Source organism: Gambusia affinis, linkage group LG12, assembly GCF_019740435.1.
Source record: "Gambusia affinis linkage group LG12, SWU_Gaff_1.0, whole genome shotgun sequence".
Classification (NCBI taxonomy): domain Eukaryota; kingdom Metazoa; phylum Chordata; class Actinopteri; order Cyprinodontiformes; family Poeciliidae; genus Gambusia; species Gambusia affinis.
In genome coordinates, this window is record NC_057879.1 from 24,156,798 (window position 1) to 24,176,286 (window position 19,489).

Genomic DNA, 19,489 nt, shown 5'->3' on the forward strand with positions numbered 1-19,489 from the left:
CATTATTCAGTTATTTAGTATGTGCATGTCAGAGTTTACTAATGTCTCTTGGCAACCCTCCACCCTCTAACATGTCACTGGCACCATCATGCTGTGGGGTTCTTTACTGTAGCAGGGCAGAGAAGCTGACGCAGCTGCAGGGCAATCAGGGAGGAGAACGTGCTAACGGCTGCAAAAGACTGGAGTGGAGCTGAAGTTAATTTTCTGGCAGGAGCCTGTGCATAAACAAACATTAGTTAGATCAAACATATTAATTTGTTAGAGTGGTCCAGTGGTCCAAAAATTCAGTCTCTAGATGTCAAAAGCTACAAGAAGATAGACATCCAGCTGTAACTGCTGCAAAAAGCCATTTCCTTTTGTCGTCTTAACTAAATACAGAATACAGTTTGCTGGTGTAATAAGACAAAAATAAAATGGGTGACTGCACCTTTAAGCGGGCTGACTCTCTGCAGCTGCTCACCATGTAAAGTCTGGTCACATCTATTAGCAGACAGGCAGCTCTAGTGATGTACTCTCCTCTGTTTGACCGTCTCTCTCCCTCTCTCCGCTCTGTCTCAGACACACACACACACACACACACACAGTGGGATAATTGTCTGTTAGAGGTTTGGCAGAGGTCCCATGCTGCACAGCTGCACTGGGTTGACACACACACACATACACACCCCCACACACCAATGCACACACACACATACACACACACAACAAACCAAGAAAACTAGCTGTGGTCTCGTCACACACCCTGTTGTTTCACTTGTGTCTGTCATCAAGACTTTCTACAGAAATCATAAGTTGACAGGTTTCTATTTGTGTGTTCTTCAATGAATGTTTACTCAGCTGAAGGAGGCGATGATGATGAAGTATTATGGTGTATTTTTAAGGTGAAAGTTTATTACATTTATTTGTTTTGTGTTATAGTTTAACCAAAATGTTCAACATAAAATATTTACAGCAGTTCATCTCTTTTATCCAGAATTATTTAACCAGGTTTTTATTGATTGTTAAAAAATTGTGTTGCACGTGACCTACTGACATCAGTGATCATCTTACTTTCCCTGTAGCGCCACCGTGAGGTTGACTTGGAGCAACCTGAGAGATAAAGTATACAGAGGTCCAGTTTCCTTATATAGCTGTGCTATGGGATTATCAACGAGAGCCAAGAGTACCACTTAAATACAAATAAATATTATCGTGTGATAGTAAGTACAATGTCAAAAAATATACTTTAAACAATAATATATATATATGAACATCTTAATGTATTATGACCAAAAGATTTTTTTATTTTAATGTTGCGATGATGATATTGACCCATATTTTTCTCTGTCTTTCTTTTTCATTGTCTTAATTTTCCCTGAGCTTTAGCATTTTGCTCATTAGCATCTCTAGACATGCTGTTTGAAAATAATCCATGAATAAGCAAACTTTCCGTGAATAGTTATCCCTTTTAGTTACATTCCAGAGAAAAATCCATCTACTGACCTGCGAATCAGCGTAAATCCACTGTAACTGTATGTAACTGGCTTCATCTATATATCATTTACTATTAGTGTTGAATCCATGTCACATGAAATACATAGTATTATTCTAACAAATGTTGCATCCAAGTAGTACATTATCACTGTAACAGTATGATGATCATTGCAATTTGGATATATTCTACAGCTCTATATTGAATCAGTAATTTCTTATTACACAAATAAATAAATGTCAACATATTTTGTGAAAACATTAATTGAATATGTGTATTTCAGTGTTTATGTTTTCTACAGGGCCTGTCATCTGATTGGCTAACATGAACAACTGAACTGCTGACCAATCACTTTGTGTGCGGCAGTAAAAAATAATTTATGTTCCAACATATGAAATAATTAAATAAGATAAATACTTATATATCATATATTCCTTCAACCTTTAACACCCAACTGCTTACTAAATGACTATTCTATTTCCTTTAAAGTGATGTTGTGCCTCAGAGAGCCACTCTTTAGCCAGCAGCGTCCTGCCATGCTGTCCATGCAGTCTGATTGTAGTCTATTCTCAGCCCACCCACCTTTCACTGTCCCTTCCCCCATGCTGACTGCTGAGGCACTGACCTTTGACCCACATCTCAGTCCATGTGGTCCAGTGTTGAGGCGTGTCAGACACATGATTTCCGCTCCGTGGTCACATGTTGTGATGAGAGCCTGGCTGTGTGATAGTCTGTAGCTCAGAGCTGCCATTTTCCCCTCGCTTCCTTCTTCTGATTTAATTCCTAGACAAACGAAGGCAGTGTGTAACAGATTCAGAGGTGGTGGCGAACTATTGTTTCTAACTTTAATGAATTCTTGGGTTGACTTGTTTAGAAAGCATATTTTTGAAAACGTTCCTTGCTGCTTCCTTGATTAGGTCAAGTAAAGTTCAGAGAGAGGAAATTAGAAATTCTAGCCTGGAACTTACTGTTTTAATAAAAGGGAAATCCTACCCTTCTGGCAAGTGGCTGTTAGTGTTGATCCCTGCAATTACAGCTCAGTTTTGACTGAAGTGTCAAATAATCACACATTGCATTGAATAAAAAAGTCTTGCGTAAGTGGAAAGTCAAATTTTGACAGATCACAGATGTCAACAACACATGGAAAGAAGTAATAATGAAGGGATACATCATGAAAGAGTTGTAATCAGAGAGACGGATGACGGGAAGGGAGGAAGGCTTTTGTCTAGACTTCTCTCCCGCGACTCCAGATGGGGAGTTAACAGTTGACTTGATACATTGTTATGATGATGTGGACAGGTCTCTCTGTTTCACTTGCTCCTATACAGAGAATCTAGCTTCCCCAGTGGAGTTTCATCATTTCTGTTTTACCCTGTGCTGCCCTCTGTCTGCTGTTGGGGGAACTACACCCTGCTAAAAAGTAAGAATAACCTCCTCACCAGTTCTTCTTTTGATGTCTTGAAGTCAAGTTTATTTGTTTGACACATTTAAGCAACACCAAATGTGAAACAAGAAATAAACATCATATGTTGTCAAATGTCATCATCAAACTCATCAGGCAAATATACATCAAATATGCTGATCAATGTTCTATTCTCTACTAGACACTACTATCAAAGGCAACTCTAAACAGCTTGGTTGTTAATCTAGATTTAAAGGAACTCAGTGTTTCAGCATCTTTGCAGTTTTCTGAAAGTTTGTTCCAGATTTGTGGTGCATATAAGCTGAATGCTGTTTCTCCATAGAAATCGGGAAGGTTGACAACATCAGATTTTTTAATGTATTTTGTTGCTTAGCCATTTATAAACTAGAAACTGTATTTTAAAGTCTATTCTCAGAGGTAGATGGAGCCGGAGTAGGAACTTTAGAACTGTGGTGATGTGCTCTATCTTCCTGGTTTTAGTCAAAACACGAAGCAGCATCCTGGATTTGATTTTTAGGCAGACCTGTGAAGACACAATTGCAGTAATTAATATGACTAAAGATAAGATAAAGATAAATGGATGAGTCTTTCTTGAGCTGGGACATTTAGTCATTTAATCCTGGAAATCTTCTTCAGGTGATTGAAGGCTAACTTTGTAACTATCTTTATGTGGCTCTGAATGTGTTATAAGAATAGATTTGTATTTACTACTTATCTATATATATTTTGAGCCTATGGTTACAAAGAAACAAAAGAACTGCAACCGATAGATGCCTATCTGACTTCAAAACTAACAAACATTTTTTGTCACATAATAAAACAATTCATAATATGACAAAAACAGCCAGTTTGTTTCTATCTTTAAGTTCACAAGATAAGCAGCCAAGATACCCTACAGATGCCTGAATTATATTTGGCTATAGAAGAAATGTTTTATTGTATCTAAGCATATTTTAGATGATAACCTATGTTGTACATATAAACATCAAGAAAAACTAACAGTTCCCATTGATCAATGGGAACTAAAATAATTTCTTTGCTTATGTAACCAATTAATTTGTTTTGTAAAGCTTTTGAAAGCTGCTGGACAGATGGGACGTAGTGCAGTGACTCCAAACATAGAGGCTGGGAAAGATGCACAAGGCTGTTATGCACTTTTGCAAAACAGTAAATCATGATCAGGTCTAGATAAAATATTGTTTTGCTTCAGTGCACTTTTACAAGTTGTTTCTATTATACACAGGGAGCAACACATTGATCAAGGTGAATGCATTGATTTGCTGCTAAGCTCTCTCCACATAGCTTGCTTAATAAATAAACCGATGGAGTGAGGACTTATGAAACCTCAACTGTTAAGAACTCTTTTGGATTTTTGACAACAAAGGTTTTAGCTTCTTGCAGCAGTCTGAGTTCAGGCTGCAGCTACTGATTATGAATCTGCATCTCACCAAACCTCTGTGGTTTTCACACATATAATCATGTCAGTTTTTAATCTGACATCGGTCAATATCATACTGTCAGATGATATTGAGCAGCAATATCATCTGACAGTATATGAGTTTCTAATAAAATAATTTATCAAAAGAAAACTAACATGAGAGCTAACCTGAATTCTTTTATTGACATATTTCCTGGGTTATTGTTTTTGACAAACCCCAAATAACGTAATTGCCTGTTGCAGAAACATTTTGCTCTCACAAAATAACTTGATCTTATGAAGGAAATCAGTAAGAATGTCACAAATATTATTTCACACTTTGTTTTAGCTGACTTAAAACAGTAAATAGATTAGTGTTTTGTTTATCTGAGTGGGAAATATAATCTGGGTAGCAAAATTCATATTTAAGTATAGCTTTATTGTTTAACGTAATTGTCACAAACTTCCTTTTCAGTGATTCTGTTTCCTTGTGTATGAAAAAATAAAGTTTATTAAAAAAGACCTTTACCTTACAGAAAAAGTAATAATTTGTTTTACTCAATGGAGTGATAAAAATCTAGGTTACGTACTGCTTAAGGCATTTAGCAAATCCAAAAAAATGGCTTCCACTGAAGCATATTTTGAGTTTTTCTATTTTAATCACAATTCTTATGTTTTAGAAATTATACATAAAATATGTTTTGTGTAGCCTTCATATTTCAGATGAACCTGTTCATAATACTGGAACAGGAACCAAACAAGTGTTTCCAAGTGTTATATTCTCTCCATTGTCTGCCTTGTGATCGACACCCGGAGCTCCTGTTTTACCCACAGAGGCTCGCATTGATCCAGCCCATCTCCGCACATGATGGTTCCCAGAAAACTTCACGTAAACCTGGAAGGCTGATGATGGAGTCATAATGACTGTTTGTATAGTAGCTTGCACAGGGTGTGTCTGTGTGTATGGGCGTGTGTGTGTGCGTGCGTTTGTTTCTAATACCTTGTGGGGACCATTTTCCTGACACATACTACGTTGTGGGGACCCACTGCTCTTTGTGGGGACTGAAGCCTGGTCCCCACAAGGGGAAATGCTGTTTTTGGGTCAGGGGTCAGATTTAGTACTAAGGTGTGAATTGAGTTTTGGTTAAGGTTAGGGTTAGTTATGTAATGGTTAGGGTTAGGGTAAAGGTAAGGGTAAGGTTTAGACTGTCGAAATGAATGGAAGGCAGTGGAAAGTCCCCATAAACATGCATGTGGGTGTGTGCGTGCGTGCTCTGAAGGAAAGCTGTATATCTCAGCAGAGGTGCTGCAGACGCCTAATGAGCAGGAAAGCGTGGTGTGTTTGTTCCTCACTGTGACAGCTGCACACACACACACGGAGGACAAAACTGCATCAAGCTGTAGCTCAGGTACAACAGTGGTCTGTATGTGCAAAACGGGCTCATACACACACACGCCCACACACACACACCTCTCCTCACATGTACTTGCACCAGTTTGCAGTTGCACAGGTGCTGACGGTAAAACACCCACCAAAGCATTTTCTCATCATCACTTGAACCTCGTGTGGCTCCATGTTGCAGGCATGTGTGACCTCTGAGCTAAACATTGTGAAGTTGAGTCAGAGCAGATGATTTGGTCCAGTTTTCACAACAAGCTTCCATTATGAATCTTTGCCCCTCAGACAAACTCACTGACCGCAACACGCCGTAAAATAGCTTTGCTTCCTGAAGCTTATAAACAAGAGATCATTTTCCTCTCTGCTGTCGTTTAGGTTTCTTTTTTGTCTTCTCAGTGGGTCAGAGGAGAACTAGTGAGCTCTGCGATTCATACATAATGTTGAGACTGGTGTGTGTATGTGTGTGCCAAAAGCTGTTTAGCTTAATCCTTCTTATTTTAATTTTCATCAAAGAGGCTGGAGTAAACTTTATTTTTTGTGAAGTTTAAGTCAAGAAGAAAAACCTGTAGATAGTTTGGATGCACTGATCAAACTTCTGTCGATTTCTGAACTCAGAAATCCTAATCCCAGTTTTAGCTGATTTTTCTGACCTATAATTCAAAATTCACTTATTTCAGTTTTCTATATTTCCATTTGGGTATCAACTGCTTCTAAGAAGCAGTTTGAGTGCTGAACGCTTTAAAAAAAATAAACACTGCCCTTTTTTTGGAAATAAGTTCATGTTTTTTGATGTCTGGAAAATTAGCCATTTGAAAAACCTCCCGATTAACGGGCACTACACCGTTACCTAGCAACCTAAGTGAAGTTTCATCATGTTTAGTCAGCTAGTTTCACTGGCTGCTGGAAAAGACAAGTGTTTTTTTGATAATTTACCATTTAGAAAATTCTTGTTGCATTCTTGATTGTTGTGCAGGAGGCTCCACTTCTGCTTTTCAAAGATGCACTATTGTTACGTTCAAGTGTAAATGTGGAGTTTGAGGGGAGGCAGTGGCCAACTGCATCTTATTTAAAATGACAAGAAGCATAATAAGTCACCTTAAAGAGATCTTGTTAACTAATTTCAAAGTGTTTTGAAAATTTGAAACATGACGTGAATGGCAAACAAACAAATGATTACATTTCCAATCAGTCAGGATCAGATAAGGTGAAAATCAATCGATGTCACTAACCAGCCAATTTCTCCAGCAAAAAGAGTTGCAATTCACTTTACATTGGACTTTGTTGTTTATGATTCTTCTACCATTAAAAATATAAAACCTTACCCAGTTTGCTAATAGGGTTGCACCAGAACAAAATCTTAATTTCTATCCAAAGGAAAGAAGAGAACATTTTAAAACATGCACCGTTTTTCCTTTATCTAATTAATATGCCTTTAAAAATATGTAGGATCATTTTTCAATTATGTTGACCTAATTCTGGATTTCTTCTTTGTTAATAAGGAGGAAAATGATCCAGAACGTGTATCAGATTTCACACAATTTCACCAGGTTTTCAAAGGAAAAATTATGGCACTCAAATTTGTCTTGATTTGTGTTAATATGAAACATGAGTACGCAGAGTCATTTTTCTTTAATGCAGCTCTGATGCCAAACACATACTTAAGCTGATTGCCTTTAATGTGGATCACAGATGGGAAACAAAAGCTTAGTCTGTTATATTCTTTGTGGTTTAGCTATAAATTATTTAATATCCATATATTTTTCCTTCCCAGTAACAAACTTCAACAATAGCTTGGAGGCCAGTTCAGACTCAGATGATGAGGACAAGCTACATATTGTGGAGGAGGACAGCCTGTTGGAGAATGATGCCACGGAAACGGACGGGGCCACAGCGCTGGAGAACCATGATGCCGCCATAACAGTATTACCCCACAATGGCTCCTGGAATGGAGGTGAGACACTACCATGAACTTTAACAATCCACTCTGCAGTGAGCAAAATTGCTTGGGATTTAAGTCGATGAAAAAAAGTAGCTTAGATTCATACAAGAACATCCAGCCACAAGCTGCACAGGTGAACATGTGTCAGATACCAGTTTCCTGATGTAACTCGCCTCTACTTTAAAAGATTTTATTTGGACCAATTTTTTTCATTCCGCATTTAGCGTTGGATCTTCAAATTTAGATGGTTGTCTAATACTACATTCCGACAGCACAGAAATGCAACCCAAGTAAAAAAATTTTGCCCATATCTGATTTATTTCATGGCAGTCTGAGCAGCCCTGTTTGGATCATATTTGCAGTCACAAAAAATTTTTTTATTGAGTATTAATTAAGCAAAAGTCGCATTTTGTATGTTTTTGTAATTTCATTTTGGTTTGTACTGCTTCTAAAGATATTCCTAGGGATTAAAACACATTTCAAAAACCTCTCGGATGTTAAGTCACATTTAACGGGCACTTTGCTGTTACCTAGCAACACAAGTGGAGCTCCAGTATGCTTGGTTAGCTGGTTTAACCACTGTTTGTGCTGTTTAATGGCTGGTTTTATTGTTGTACAGTGGCTGCTGAAAAAGTCAAGTGTTTTGTTGTTGACTTACCTTTTAGTCAACAACAAAACAAAATCTTGGTGGTTGTGCAGGAGGCTCCACTTGTGCTTTTCAAAGATATATGATAATTGCGCATCTGTTTTCAGCCATTTTCACATGACAGTGTAAACGCTGAACTGGTGCTTGTGGCCAGCAGCAGCTTATTAGGATTTAAAGTGACAAGATGCCCTGAAGTAGCTCAAAATAGACAGAACTGTCTAAAGTACCATATTTTCCAGACAGTAGGGCGCACCTCACTATAAGCCACACCAACAAAGTTTTTAAAAAAAATAACTGGGAAAGTACATATATAAGCCACTGGGCTATAAGCTGCTGATATCACCGCCGCTCTCGGTTTCTCAGGAGACATTTGATCTCAGCCCTCTGCTGCGTCCTTAATAAATCTACTGGATTTATTAAGGACGCATCCCTCTGTCTAACACACGTGCGTACTAGCTCGATGTTATAAATAAAGGAAAATTTATTTCCAATGATTCACTTCCTGCTAAAGTCAAAGAAAAATCCACAGAAAAGCCGCATCAGGCTATGAGCTGCATGGTTCAAAGCGTGGGAAAAAAGTAGCGGCTTATAGTCCAAAAAATACGGTATCCATTATCTAAGAATGAACCAACTAAAATCTCATTATCTAAGAGCAATTTTGTGCGAAACATACAATTAACATGTTTTGTATCGCCCATAGACCTATCTTAACCTGTTCAAGGAAATATAATAGGTCATATTTCAGGCCTGCTATATGAAGATGGCCTTAGATATTAACAATGATAATCAGACTTGGTAGGAAGTTTATAGAGAAGTGTTTTTATTGATCCATATTTTTGTTGTTAATTAATCTTAAACATATGTGAGCAAAGGTATTACTTCAGTGATGCGTTTATTATATGGCAGCTCTGTTATACTAAAATGAAAATGAATCCTCTTAAAAAAACACAGGAGTGTTTACTGAGTTTTACTGTACATTAGCATACACAAAGACTTCTTTATCAGCACACTCCCAGCTGTGCGTTGGCATTTCCACAACTGAGAAAGAATGAGCAAGCAGAGGTGAGAACATGGGAAGAAGGAAGACTAAGAGGCACATTGATAGAGACTGATTGAGAAAGGAAGAGGGGGACTGGGAAAACACACTTCAGTAATACTCTAATGCATAATCTAGCTGAAAGTCGTGTGGAGGTTTTCTTCTATAATCTCCAGCTCAAAACCTTCAAACATGTAATAAATCCCCTTCATTTCCAAACATATCTTGTGATGACAGCATTTTACCCAGCAGGCTGCAACAAATATTCCGTCTTCCACCGAGCAACATCCCGTTTATGTCAGATTCACCAATAATGAGATTAGTCGTGTAATAGCAGTAAGTAGAGAACACAACCCTAAATACATCCCAAACCTGAAATGATTACAAAACGTATCCAAATAACACCTGTGTCCAGCAAGAAATTAATATGGACTTTCAAAATAAAGCTGACAGATACTCTTCAAAGTAAGAGATTCTAATTTATATAATTAATTGGTAATTACAAAAGCTAGTAATTACACACATTTTTCAAAGCAAAATAATCTGTATGTAAAAATTCAGTTTGACATTTTAAATCAAATTAAATGATGCATTAAAAAGTAATACAACTAGAAAATAGAAAATATTCAAAATAAAAGCCTTGCTGTCTTGACCCTTTGATGGACTTCAAACACCAAAGTATGCTGATATATTTCAGACTGTGAAAACAGTTTTTGAGGATTTTTCCAGTTACTGTTTTCATATTTCACTTAGTAAAATATTTGACAAGGTCAGACTGGTTTGCATCATATGTACTGATGGGCTACAATAACATGCAGTGCAATCACAAGATGTGAAGATGGTGATTTTAAAACCTCAAAATTAATGAATGAAATATATATTTCTGTTACACTGTTAAGAGTGTTAGCTTTAGTCCTAATGTTCTAAATGTCTGACTATTAATATCTGGTTGCTAATTTCCAACAACAATCCTCTCTCTAAATGTAAAATTATGAAAAGAAATGCCTCTTCTAAACATTTTAGAGCATCATTATTTCATTCAGTACTGTGGGCTCCAGTGGTTCAGATTGCTGATGTGTTGCTGTTGCACACTCTTTGATCAGATTACCTCCATTTCCTCCTCCTCAGCCTCAGGGAGAACCAGCTCACCTGCAGAACCAGATGCTCTGTCTTTTCTGTCTGTTACATTCACATCTTCATCTACCACACCTCATCCTCACAGCTAATCAAACTAACAGAGTAGAAATACACACTTACAAAAGACTACCATCATGTCAGATACATATGTCCGGTCATTTCATTCCTCAAACCGGTGTTAAGAATTGAGTTATGTCTCTTTCAGATCTAAAATATCCCCTAATTTCATTAATGCAACATTTTGAAATGACTCAATAGATATGTTAATAATAGAAAATTCTCAATGCTCAAATCTGTAAATGTCTTTGTTGGATGATGTAAAATTATAATTCTGTGGGTTTTTATGCGTTTAATTTTTAAGTATGTCTTGTTTTCCATTTTCACTCCTGAACAGCTGTTAGCCATCCGGTCGATGTTTGCATGTTCTCCTCATGCATCATGTCTGTTCTCTGGTTTACTCCCACAGTTCACAAATGTACGCTGTTAATTGCAGATTGCCCTCAGGTGTTGTTGGGTCTGTGTGTGTTTATGGTTGCCTCATTAGTTGTATATGTTAATCCTCTGTGTCAGTCGGTCCAGGGTGTGCAGGTACTAACTCCCTGCTGTCCAGACTGGGATCAAAAAGTTTAAAATAATGGATAAATCTTCTTTTTCTGCTCCGTGTTTTTAACAACAGCATATAACAAATACACAGATTTCATTGAATATTTGCTTATTAGTTGCAAACAATTTCATCTACTTGCTTTTTAAAAACGCGAGTGTTGACTGAGCTAATAATGACACACAGAAATAAATTTCCTCATTACCAGTGCAGAGAGGGAGAAAGGTTGTGGGGGAGTTGAGTCAGCTGCTTATTGTTCGTCTCTTCAGACAGCCGTTTTTACATGGAACGTCTGCTTGGAGATTAATCCAAGACAGTTAATGAAGTATTCACCATATTTGCTTTAATAAATGCGTTTGGATCACATGATGGTCATAAATCTACCACTCACAGTTCTGTGTGAATGCACTTTTCATCAAAAGGGTATTGTTTTATTTACAAACGTGGAACAAAAACTCTTTCTAAGTGTGAGTTCAAAGTCTGATTGATTTTAGGTTTTTACCGTTTCTCTTCGTCCGTTTAATTGTCGATTCTCCACCAACACCTCAGCCTACGCAAGCATCCGCCTTCTTCTCGGCTGCAGTTAGAGCCGGGCGGGAAACATGGGAAAACCATGGAGACATGGAGAATGTGACACTCATATTGCTCTGAAGGCTTGTTTCATTGTTGCTGAATAAAGCCTTACATGGTGTGAGCCGCACTCATGAGAGCTACTCAATTTCAAACACGTTCTTAGCTCAACCCTCTCCGCTCTGTGTACTCATACTCCACACAGATTTCTTTTCAGTTTGCAGCGTTCTTCCAGTAGGATTTGCTCTCGAATGCTCAATCCTTTTCTTCTCAGATTCTTTCTTGTCAGATATCCAAATGCAAATAGTCTGTTGTTGGGTATTAATTATCTTTCAGAGTTTGCACATCCTGTTTGGTAAGCCGCTACTGTAGCATAATCTGTTGAATTATTTCTCACAAACTTTTACTCTAATGTTAAAGCCAACATTTAATCTTCTAGAAAACATTTAAGTTTATTTCTTTGATTAAACAATGGGGACTTAAAACTTTAGTTTTTTTTTAATTTTATTTATTTTTAGTGAAACATCAACTGAAAATTCAGATTAATTAATCACCTCTTTCAGTCTAACAATGAGTCATCTTTTACGTCTGACTTGTTTGCAAATGACAGAAAAATAACCACCAGCGAAACTTTAGTTCATTCTGCAATATATTTTTTTATCTTGCCTTGTTATAAAATGTGTTTTACATGAGTCTTAATTAGTCTTAGTTAGTTTAACTTTTTGCCACATCAACCTCATCAACCACATTTACAGACTGTTTAGACAGAAGGCACAAGTTGTCTTTTCTACATCTTATCAAATAAATTTTGTTTTGGGGTTTGAGGGTGATTATGGGTTTTACACTTAAATAAAATACCACACAATTCCCTTTATCTTAATATTTATCAAAAAAAAAAAACTTGAATGGTGATGAACTGAATTTCTTTGTTTTCAGTTCTTCTTCAGATAAGCAAAAGATTTAATAAATGTGCCACAACAGTTATTTGCGTTGTTTAAAACTCTTTAAATATAAAATATGTCAACTAGGGATTCACTGATCCACTTTTTTCACTTCCGATACCGATACAGATATTTGAGGTTTGGTATCGGCCGATACTGATCCGATATGGAAAAACAGCACTCCATAGACTTAACGCTTCTTTTTTAAACAGATATAAATATACTGAATTACAATTTATTTGATAACTCCGCAGTGGTGCGACACACTTACCATACCAACAGCTTCACAAGCTTGGTCAGACATGTAAAAACAACTTCAATTTGTTCAGTCAGTGCAGTTAGGAGAATAACAGCCAATGGAAAATAAATAACAAAGAAACTGAAACTGACAAAACAAAAAGGTTGGCTAAAATAAGCTAATAAACTTTAACATCCTTTCAAATTGTTCAGAAAGTACAATTAGGAATTCTAAATGTAATGTAAAATAGAAAAAAGCATGCAGAGCGGAAAGCATAGATTTAGACTGAATAGATCTGCCCTTATGATCTATTCATTGTCACTCATACCCGATTTATTTTTTTTTCAATATACCGATATTAATATTAGATTGGTGCATCTCTAGTGTCAACTTCCAAATTGACAGCTGAAAAGAAGCTGTTCAAATAATGCGTCTGATCTGGGTGTTGCTGTTGGGGAAAATTTATTTCTGCTGTTTTAGTATTTAAGTAAAAACTAATCACCTTTTAGAATTACTTAAGCTCAAAGGAATTTGTTCTTAAATCAAAGGCAGGGGAGTAGACATTTTCCCATCCTGGTAATAGTTAATTTATTTTTAATTTTAAACAAAGCACAGCTAAATGAGCCACGTGTTCGCAGCTGCACCTGAAGTTTCCAACTGAACCTGCAGTAAAAAGCAGCCCGTCCCCTCCTTTAGAGAAACATTAACAAACCAGGAAGGAGCTACACTTTTAGCGTGCGCAGGAGCTCTGGTGGTCGTTCGGGAAGAAGTCATGGAAAAGTCTCGTTGCTCTGCTGTAGAGCTACGCTGAGAAGCCTTGAAAAGCCTGGCCTAATGTTTTTGGGTTGTTTTGACTTTTTTCCATCTTCCCTCCCTGTCCGAGGCGAGAGGGGCGAGCAGCTGGTGGTGAATTGATCCTCTGGTGAGAGATTAGTGCGCGCTACTCCCCCTGCAGTCTGGGCCGCACTGCAGCTCCAATCCATCCTGCTTTATAAATTCACCATGGATTCTCAGTGACAGGTTCTGGCAAGGTATACAAGTGCAGAGTGTGTGAGATAGCGAGAAACTCCACCAGTGTGTGTGGCTGTGTGTGTGTGCTGGTGAAAAATGTGTGCGCACATGTGTTGGAGTCCACCACATGATTTCCTGTTTTCATTCCATTCTTATATTACATTGTGTGTGCTGCTGGGTTCTGGTTGTCATTAGTGCTTAGCCTTTTGTGAGGCATAAAGTGTAATTGTGGAGTATTGTGGGAAAATATGCAGAGAGGTGTAGTCTGCAGGACGGGGAGGGCGGGGGGATGATATTCGACAGATGTGATGAAACTGGAGAGAAGAAACTCCTGGGTTACAAGCAAAAAGAGGAGGAAGGTGAAAAAAAGAAAGGGAGAGAAGGAACTAAACTTTTCCAACTGCTTTGGTTGAGACAGATATTAAACAGCAGAACAAGATCACCTTGAACCTTGAAATACTTATCTAGAGAACATTAAACAGAGGATGTTGTAATACCAGGGCCCCATTAAAGGGCCGTTTTTTATTTTTCTCTATGTGTGGAAATAGTTTCTTCTGTTTCTAACGTTGTCAAGCATCATTCCCCTCATGCTTTTAAAGTCTTTTTGTAAGTTTGCATTGTTGTTAGTCACTAAAATAAAGTTTTGAGTTTGTTTCTAAATTCAGGGGAAAATAGCAAACATAATGACAGTGGATGAAATCTTGATGTGCATTTTCAGAAAGGCATTAAATGAGATGCAGTAGTATAATTACACACATTTTGGCATAATAGAGACGTTGAGCCATTTCTGTTTTCGTCGTCTTCATTCCTTTTGCTGATGACAAGTCATCCCACACCACACTGCTCTCAAAGTTACTGGTCAAATTGTTCAAATTTTTTTGCCTATGTATCATAAATCCCAATTGAAATACTATTGAGATTCTGATATTATGTAATTATTTATCTGTACAAACTACCTGTTTATCAAGACAGACTTGATAAAGAATTTAAGTTGTTGCCAGTCACATTTTACTGTACTATAGTCTTAAAACACTTACCTCATTCAGTTTGTAACATTTAATCATGACTGCTGTCTGTGATTCCCAAAAACAAAAAGTGCAAGTGATTCACTGAGATTTTAGACTTTTAAAACTGTAAATTGTTTACTTATCAACTTGTTCTTTTTCGGAAAGGTATATAGCTTTTTAACATTTTTGTGGAAAATGTGCAACAATATTGCTAACATTTCAGTGGGAGAAAAAAGTGCATAACATTTTACATTCACATTTAACCTTCCTCATCTTTTCTGGAAAGTAAAGTCACCTACTTTACTTTCCTCTGACTCCCTTTTTCTTTTCTCGGCCAAGAACTTATCCATCTCTTCTCCGTCAGCTTTGTGTTGAGTACACCAAAAGTACATCCAAAATTAAACAAGATGATGCAGAGGAGCCTGAATCTGTCAATGTTTGGGTATTTAACGAGGAAATGTAGGCCTTAAACTTGACTCCCAGATTTTTTTCTTACCATTAGATTCATGTTTCAGGTTTTTTTTTCTGAGCTTCTCTTAAAACACTCATTCAGAAACGTCCTAATCTCCTCGTATCTACAAAAGTATGTTAGTACTTCCAGCTAGTTTACAGAATGAGGCATGTTGCTATGGAGATAAACAAAAACTCATTAGATGCCAGAGCCGTTGCAGTGTGAAACCAAAAGCTCCAGCTCCACCCATCGATGTCCGTCTTGTTGGAAGAAAAGTTTCCCAGTTCTAATAAAGCGAACTTTAAAACTGAAAATCTGTTTTAAAGTTTTACTGTATTTTAGTTTTACTGTATTTTACTGAGAAATGAGTAAAATACAAAATACAAAATGAATATGGGCATTTGTGTTTATGGGCTACAAGAGCACTGATTACACTTTTCTGACCATTACGATCTTTAAAAAGCCTGACCTGCTGATTCCGATTTTGGTCAATTTTTTTTTTGCCTGAAAAGTTGCAAAATAGAACAACAAAGTTGGCAACAGTGGCGGATTTTCAGACATGTGCAGAGGGAGATAATATTGGCGGATAAGGTATATGTAAGTATCAGATGATTACCCAAAAGTCGTGAAATTGGGGGTAATTTATTAGTGTACCTTTGTATTGACTTATGTTAGTCATTTTTCGGTCGGTTCCATAAGCAAAACTGGACTAATATTAATAATCAATGTTTATTTCCATCTTATTTCAGCTTGTGTGTGTGTTTCAGGAAGTGGTTGATTTGTATTTGTTTGGTGATGAGTTGATCTGAACCAGAGATGCAATGTCAGTGTTGTTAAAAAAGTTTAGAAATATTTAAAATTTGGGGTAATAACAGCAATATATACATGTTCATATCAGTGCATTCATACCCTCATTCAACCAAACCTTTTTTCCCTATTTTCCTGCTAAGAGGCAGATGTTTTTACATCACAAATATCAAGAGACTTAAAAGATGGTTTTGAGCTCTACTGAACAGACCGGAGAAAGGTCTTGGATGGAGAAAAGAGAGGGTCATTATGGAAGATAGAGGAGTGATTACACTGAGGTAAGGATGGAAGGTAGGCTGAGTGAACCTCAGAGGGAAAAGAGATTTGGAAAGCTTTTGGATGAGATCATGGGAAGCTAAGATCAGTGTTTAAAGATCAACAGGAGCCCGCCTCTTTATGAGGACTCTCACACACAGCTCTGTGTGGACTGGTTCTTTTTTCCTTTTATTACTGGTTTTTGTGATTGCAGACCCCCTCCTCCACACACACACACCCACACACACACACACACACACTGCTGCACCTGTCGCTGACACAGCTCAGCAGGAAGAGGCGTGGCCTTTGGCTCTGCTCCTGTCTGCATTTAAAAAGCCTTATTTCCATAGCAGCAGTGGTTACAGTTTCACTTCTCTGCTCGTTATCAGTGTTTTCATGCACAGAACGTAAAATGTCTTCGTTCCGGTTCCTTTTTCACCTGCTCTTACAGGCTGCAGTTTGCATTAAAAAGCAGATATTTTTGATGGAGCAGGTGGAAAAACGCAGCTAAAGCTGATTTGAAAAACTTTATCGAGCAGAAACCTTCTTACTGAAGTGCTATGATGAATATTTAATAAGTGTAGAGAAGAAATTCTTTGGATTAGCTTTCTAGTGTTTATTGTTTAAGATCTTAAAAGTAAAATATAAAACATTTGGACAAAGTCTCTGTCTCATGACCCAAATCGATTCTTGATAATGTTTCAAAGTAAGAGCTCCTTAGTCATCTGCTACACCTTGAAAAATGTTACTTAACACTTTTAAATTTATTTTAAACTTTGTAATATAATAATGATGCAGTGCACAGTTTTCTAAATTGTAAATACAAATACAAATGAATAAGATGTCTCCCTACGTCTGAGCAGGCTGACCATCTGAGCTGTAACCAACAATTTCAACTTATTTGGAATAATAAATGTAGAACATTATAATTTTTATAATCAGATTTGAAAACAAAAGAATTTATTATTCTGACTTTTTTCTTTTTTAAGACTTTTATTTTTTTACAAGCCTAACATCTTAATTCAAGTGACTGATGATATAAAACCAGTCCCTGATTATTTAAAATGTCATTGTAAACTCCCCTCTTCTTGTAAATTGATATTGATCAGTTTTATTAACATCCAAAAATTGGTCAGGATCTCAACAGTTTATCAGGTTTTTTATTAATATTTTAGTTCACCAATCAGTGCAAATAAAACAAACATTACAGGCTAGCAGACAGAGATAATAATCTACAAAATAACCAACTAGATAAGCAAACAACAATCAGTAAGGTAAAAACACCACAAAAAAGTACAAATTACAAAACACAGAACATAACCAGGTGGCATCACCACAAAACTTTAATTGGTTAACATATGTGGGTTAAGATACTTTTTTTCTTTTTGTTTATTTTTTTCCTCTTTTCTAATATACCTTGTTTTAATTAATCTGGAGTCATGTGGTTTGGTTATTAGAAGTAGTAGTTTGGCGCTCCCTAGTGGTGGTCCTTCAGAGCCACATTTAATTAGGACTGATTTAATGCCGGCCTGCACAGTGGCGCAGTTGGTAGAGCTGTTGCCTTGCAGCAAGAAGGTCCCGGGTTCAATTCCCGGCCCGGGGTCTTTCTGCATGGAGTTTGCATGTTCTCCCTGTGCATGGTGGGTTCTCTCCGGGTTCTCCGGCTTCCTCCCACAGTCCAAAAACATGACTGTTAGGTTAATTGGTCTCTCTAAATTCTCCCTAGGTGTGAGTGTGTGTGTGCATGGTTGTGTGTCCTGAATGTCTCTGTGTTGCCCTGCGACAGACTGGCGACCTGTCCAGGGTGAACCCGCCTCTCGCCCGGGACACAGCTGGAGAGGAACCAGCAACCCTCCCGACCCCATTAGGGACAAAGGGTGTTCAGAAAATGGATGGATGATTTAATGCCAGCAAAAACTTTTATTACCAAGTATAGACATGTCTAAAATGACTCTTAATGTGGCAATAACATTTAATTAAATTATTTATCATTTGAAAAAGGTTAGCAGAAGTTTTGCAATTAATCACTGAAACAGAAAGAAGATCAAAAGCTTCCATCCAGCTGTTTCTGTTTGAGGATCATGTCTGAACGCTGTGTGTTGGTAAACTCCTCCGCTGCTGAAATGAACCTTGTCTCTGTGTGTGTGTTTCAGTGAAGGAGGAGTGTGTGTCGGAGGAGGAGGAGGACGAGGAGGTGAAGGACGCTCTAGTGGATGAGATCCTCCAGCAGAGCGACACCGCCATCATTTATCCTGAAGCTCCAGAGGACGAGCAGAGTCCGGCTGAGACAGGAGACGCGGATGAAAACGGTAACAAAACACCGCTCTGTGTGTTTACCTTTCTGCTTCATCCCATGAAAATACCAAACATCATATTCTGATTCAAAACAAGATGCTGAACTAGTTGATGTCAAGGTGAAAAGTGAAGCACAGTGTTGGATAAGAGTCTCTTCAGACATTTACAGTGTTAAACTCAAGAGCGACGCTGAAGAGCTGTTGACTGGAGGTCAAAGCTTTTTACCTGCAACTGTCCCTGCAGTGCATGAAGTGGCTCTGAATGTTACGGCAGAAAGTTATAGAGTTCATAACGATGTGAATGTTCGTGAATCTTTCTTGTTGTGGGATGAGAAAATAAACACTTTCAGGTTTTTCAGTTTATTGCTCAGAATCATTGTGATTAAGGAAAAAAATCTACCAAACTGTTAGACTCATAGCATAATATCCAAAGTTATATTTCAACAATTTGCATAATCAGGAAAAAACATGGATAAAATATGGAAAAAAGGATTTTGTAACAGGCGTTCTAGTAGTTTATGATTTGGCCAAAATATGTCAATGAAGCTAACAAAACACTAAATTTCTAACCTTTAAAGACCTGGATTTATATTTAAAAGCCATCTTTTAATTCACATCAAACTTAACCATCTGGTCTAAAATAAATCAGGTGCTTCACATTTAAGCTTAATCTGTTTGATAAGGTTTAACAGATGAGTTTCTTTTATTTGTTTTATTGTTTCTTATAAAATTTCCAAGCACATTAGATGCATAAACTATGCTAAATAAATTTTTTTTTTTCCATTTTCTGATTGAGTAAATAGCTGTATCTCAACTCTGGTAATTTTGCCCTTGTTTCCTTAATGC

At 37.3% G+C, this 19,489-nt stretch overlaps 1 protein-coding gene across 2 annotated transcripts in view; it reads left to right on the forward strand.

Annotated features, from left to right (window-relative positions):
- Window positions 1-19,489, forward strand: part of LOC122841282 (zinc finger E-box-binding homeobox 1-like) — a 66,556-nt gene that overhangs the window by 37,557 nt on the left and 9,510 nt on the right. For both annotated transcript variants that reach the window (XM_044134456.1, XM_044134457.1), the window contains exons 2-3: window positions 7,482-7,661; window positions 18,503-18,658. In XM_044134456.1, the coding sequence (XP_043990391.1) occupies window positions 7,482-7,661; window positions 18,503-18,658 (336 nt within the window). The remainder of the gene's footprint in view (window positions 1-7,481; window positions 7,662-18,502; window positions 18,659-19,489) is intronic.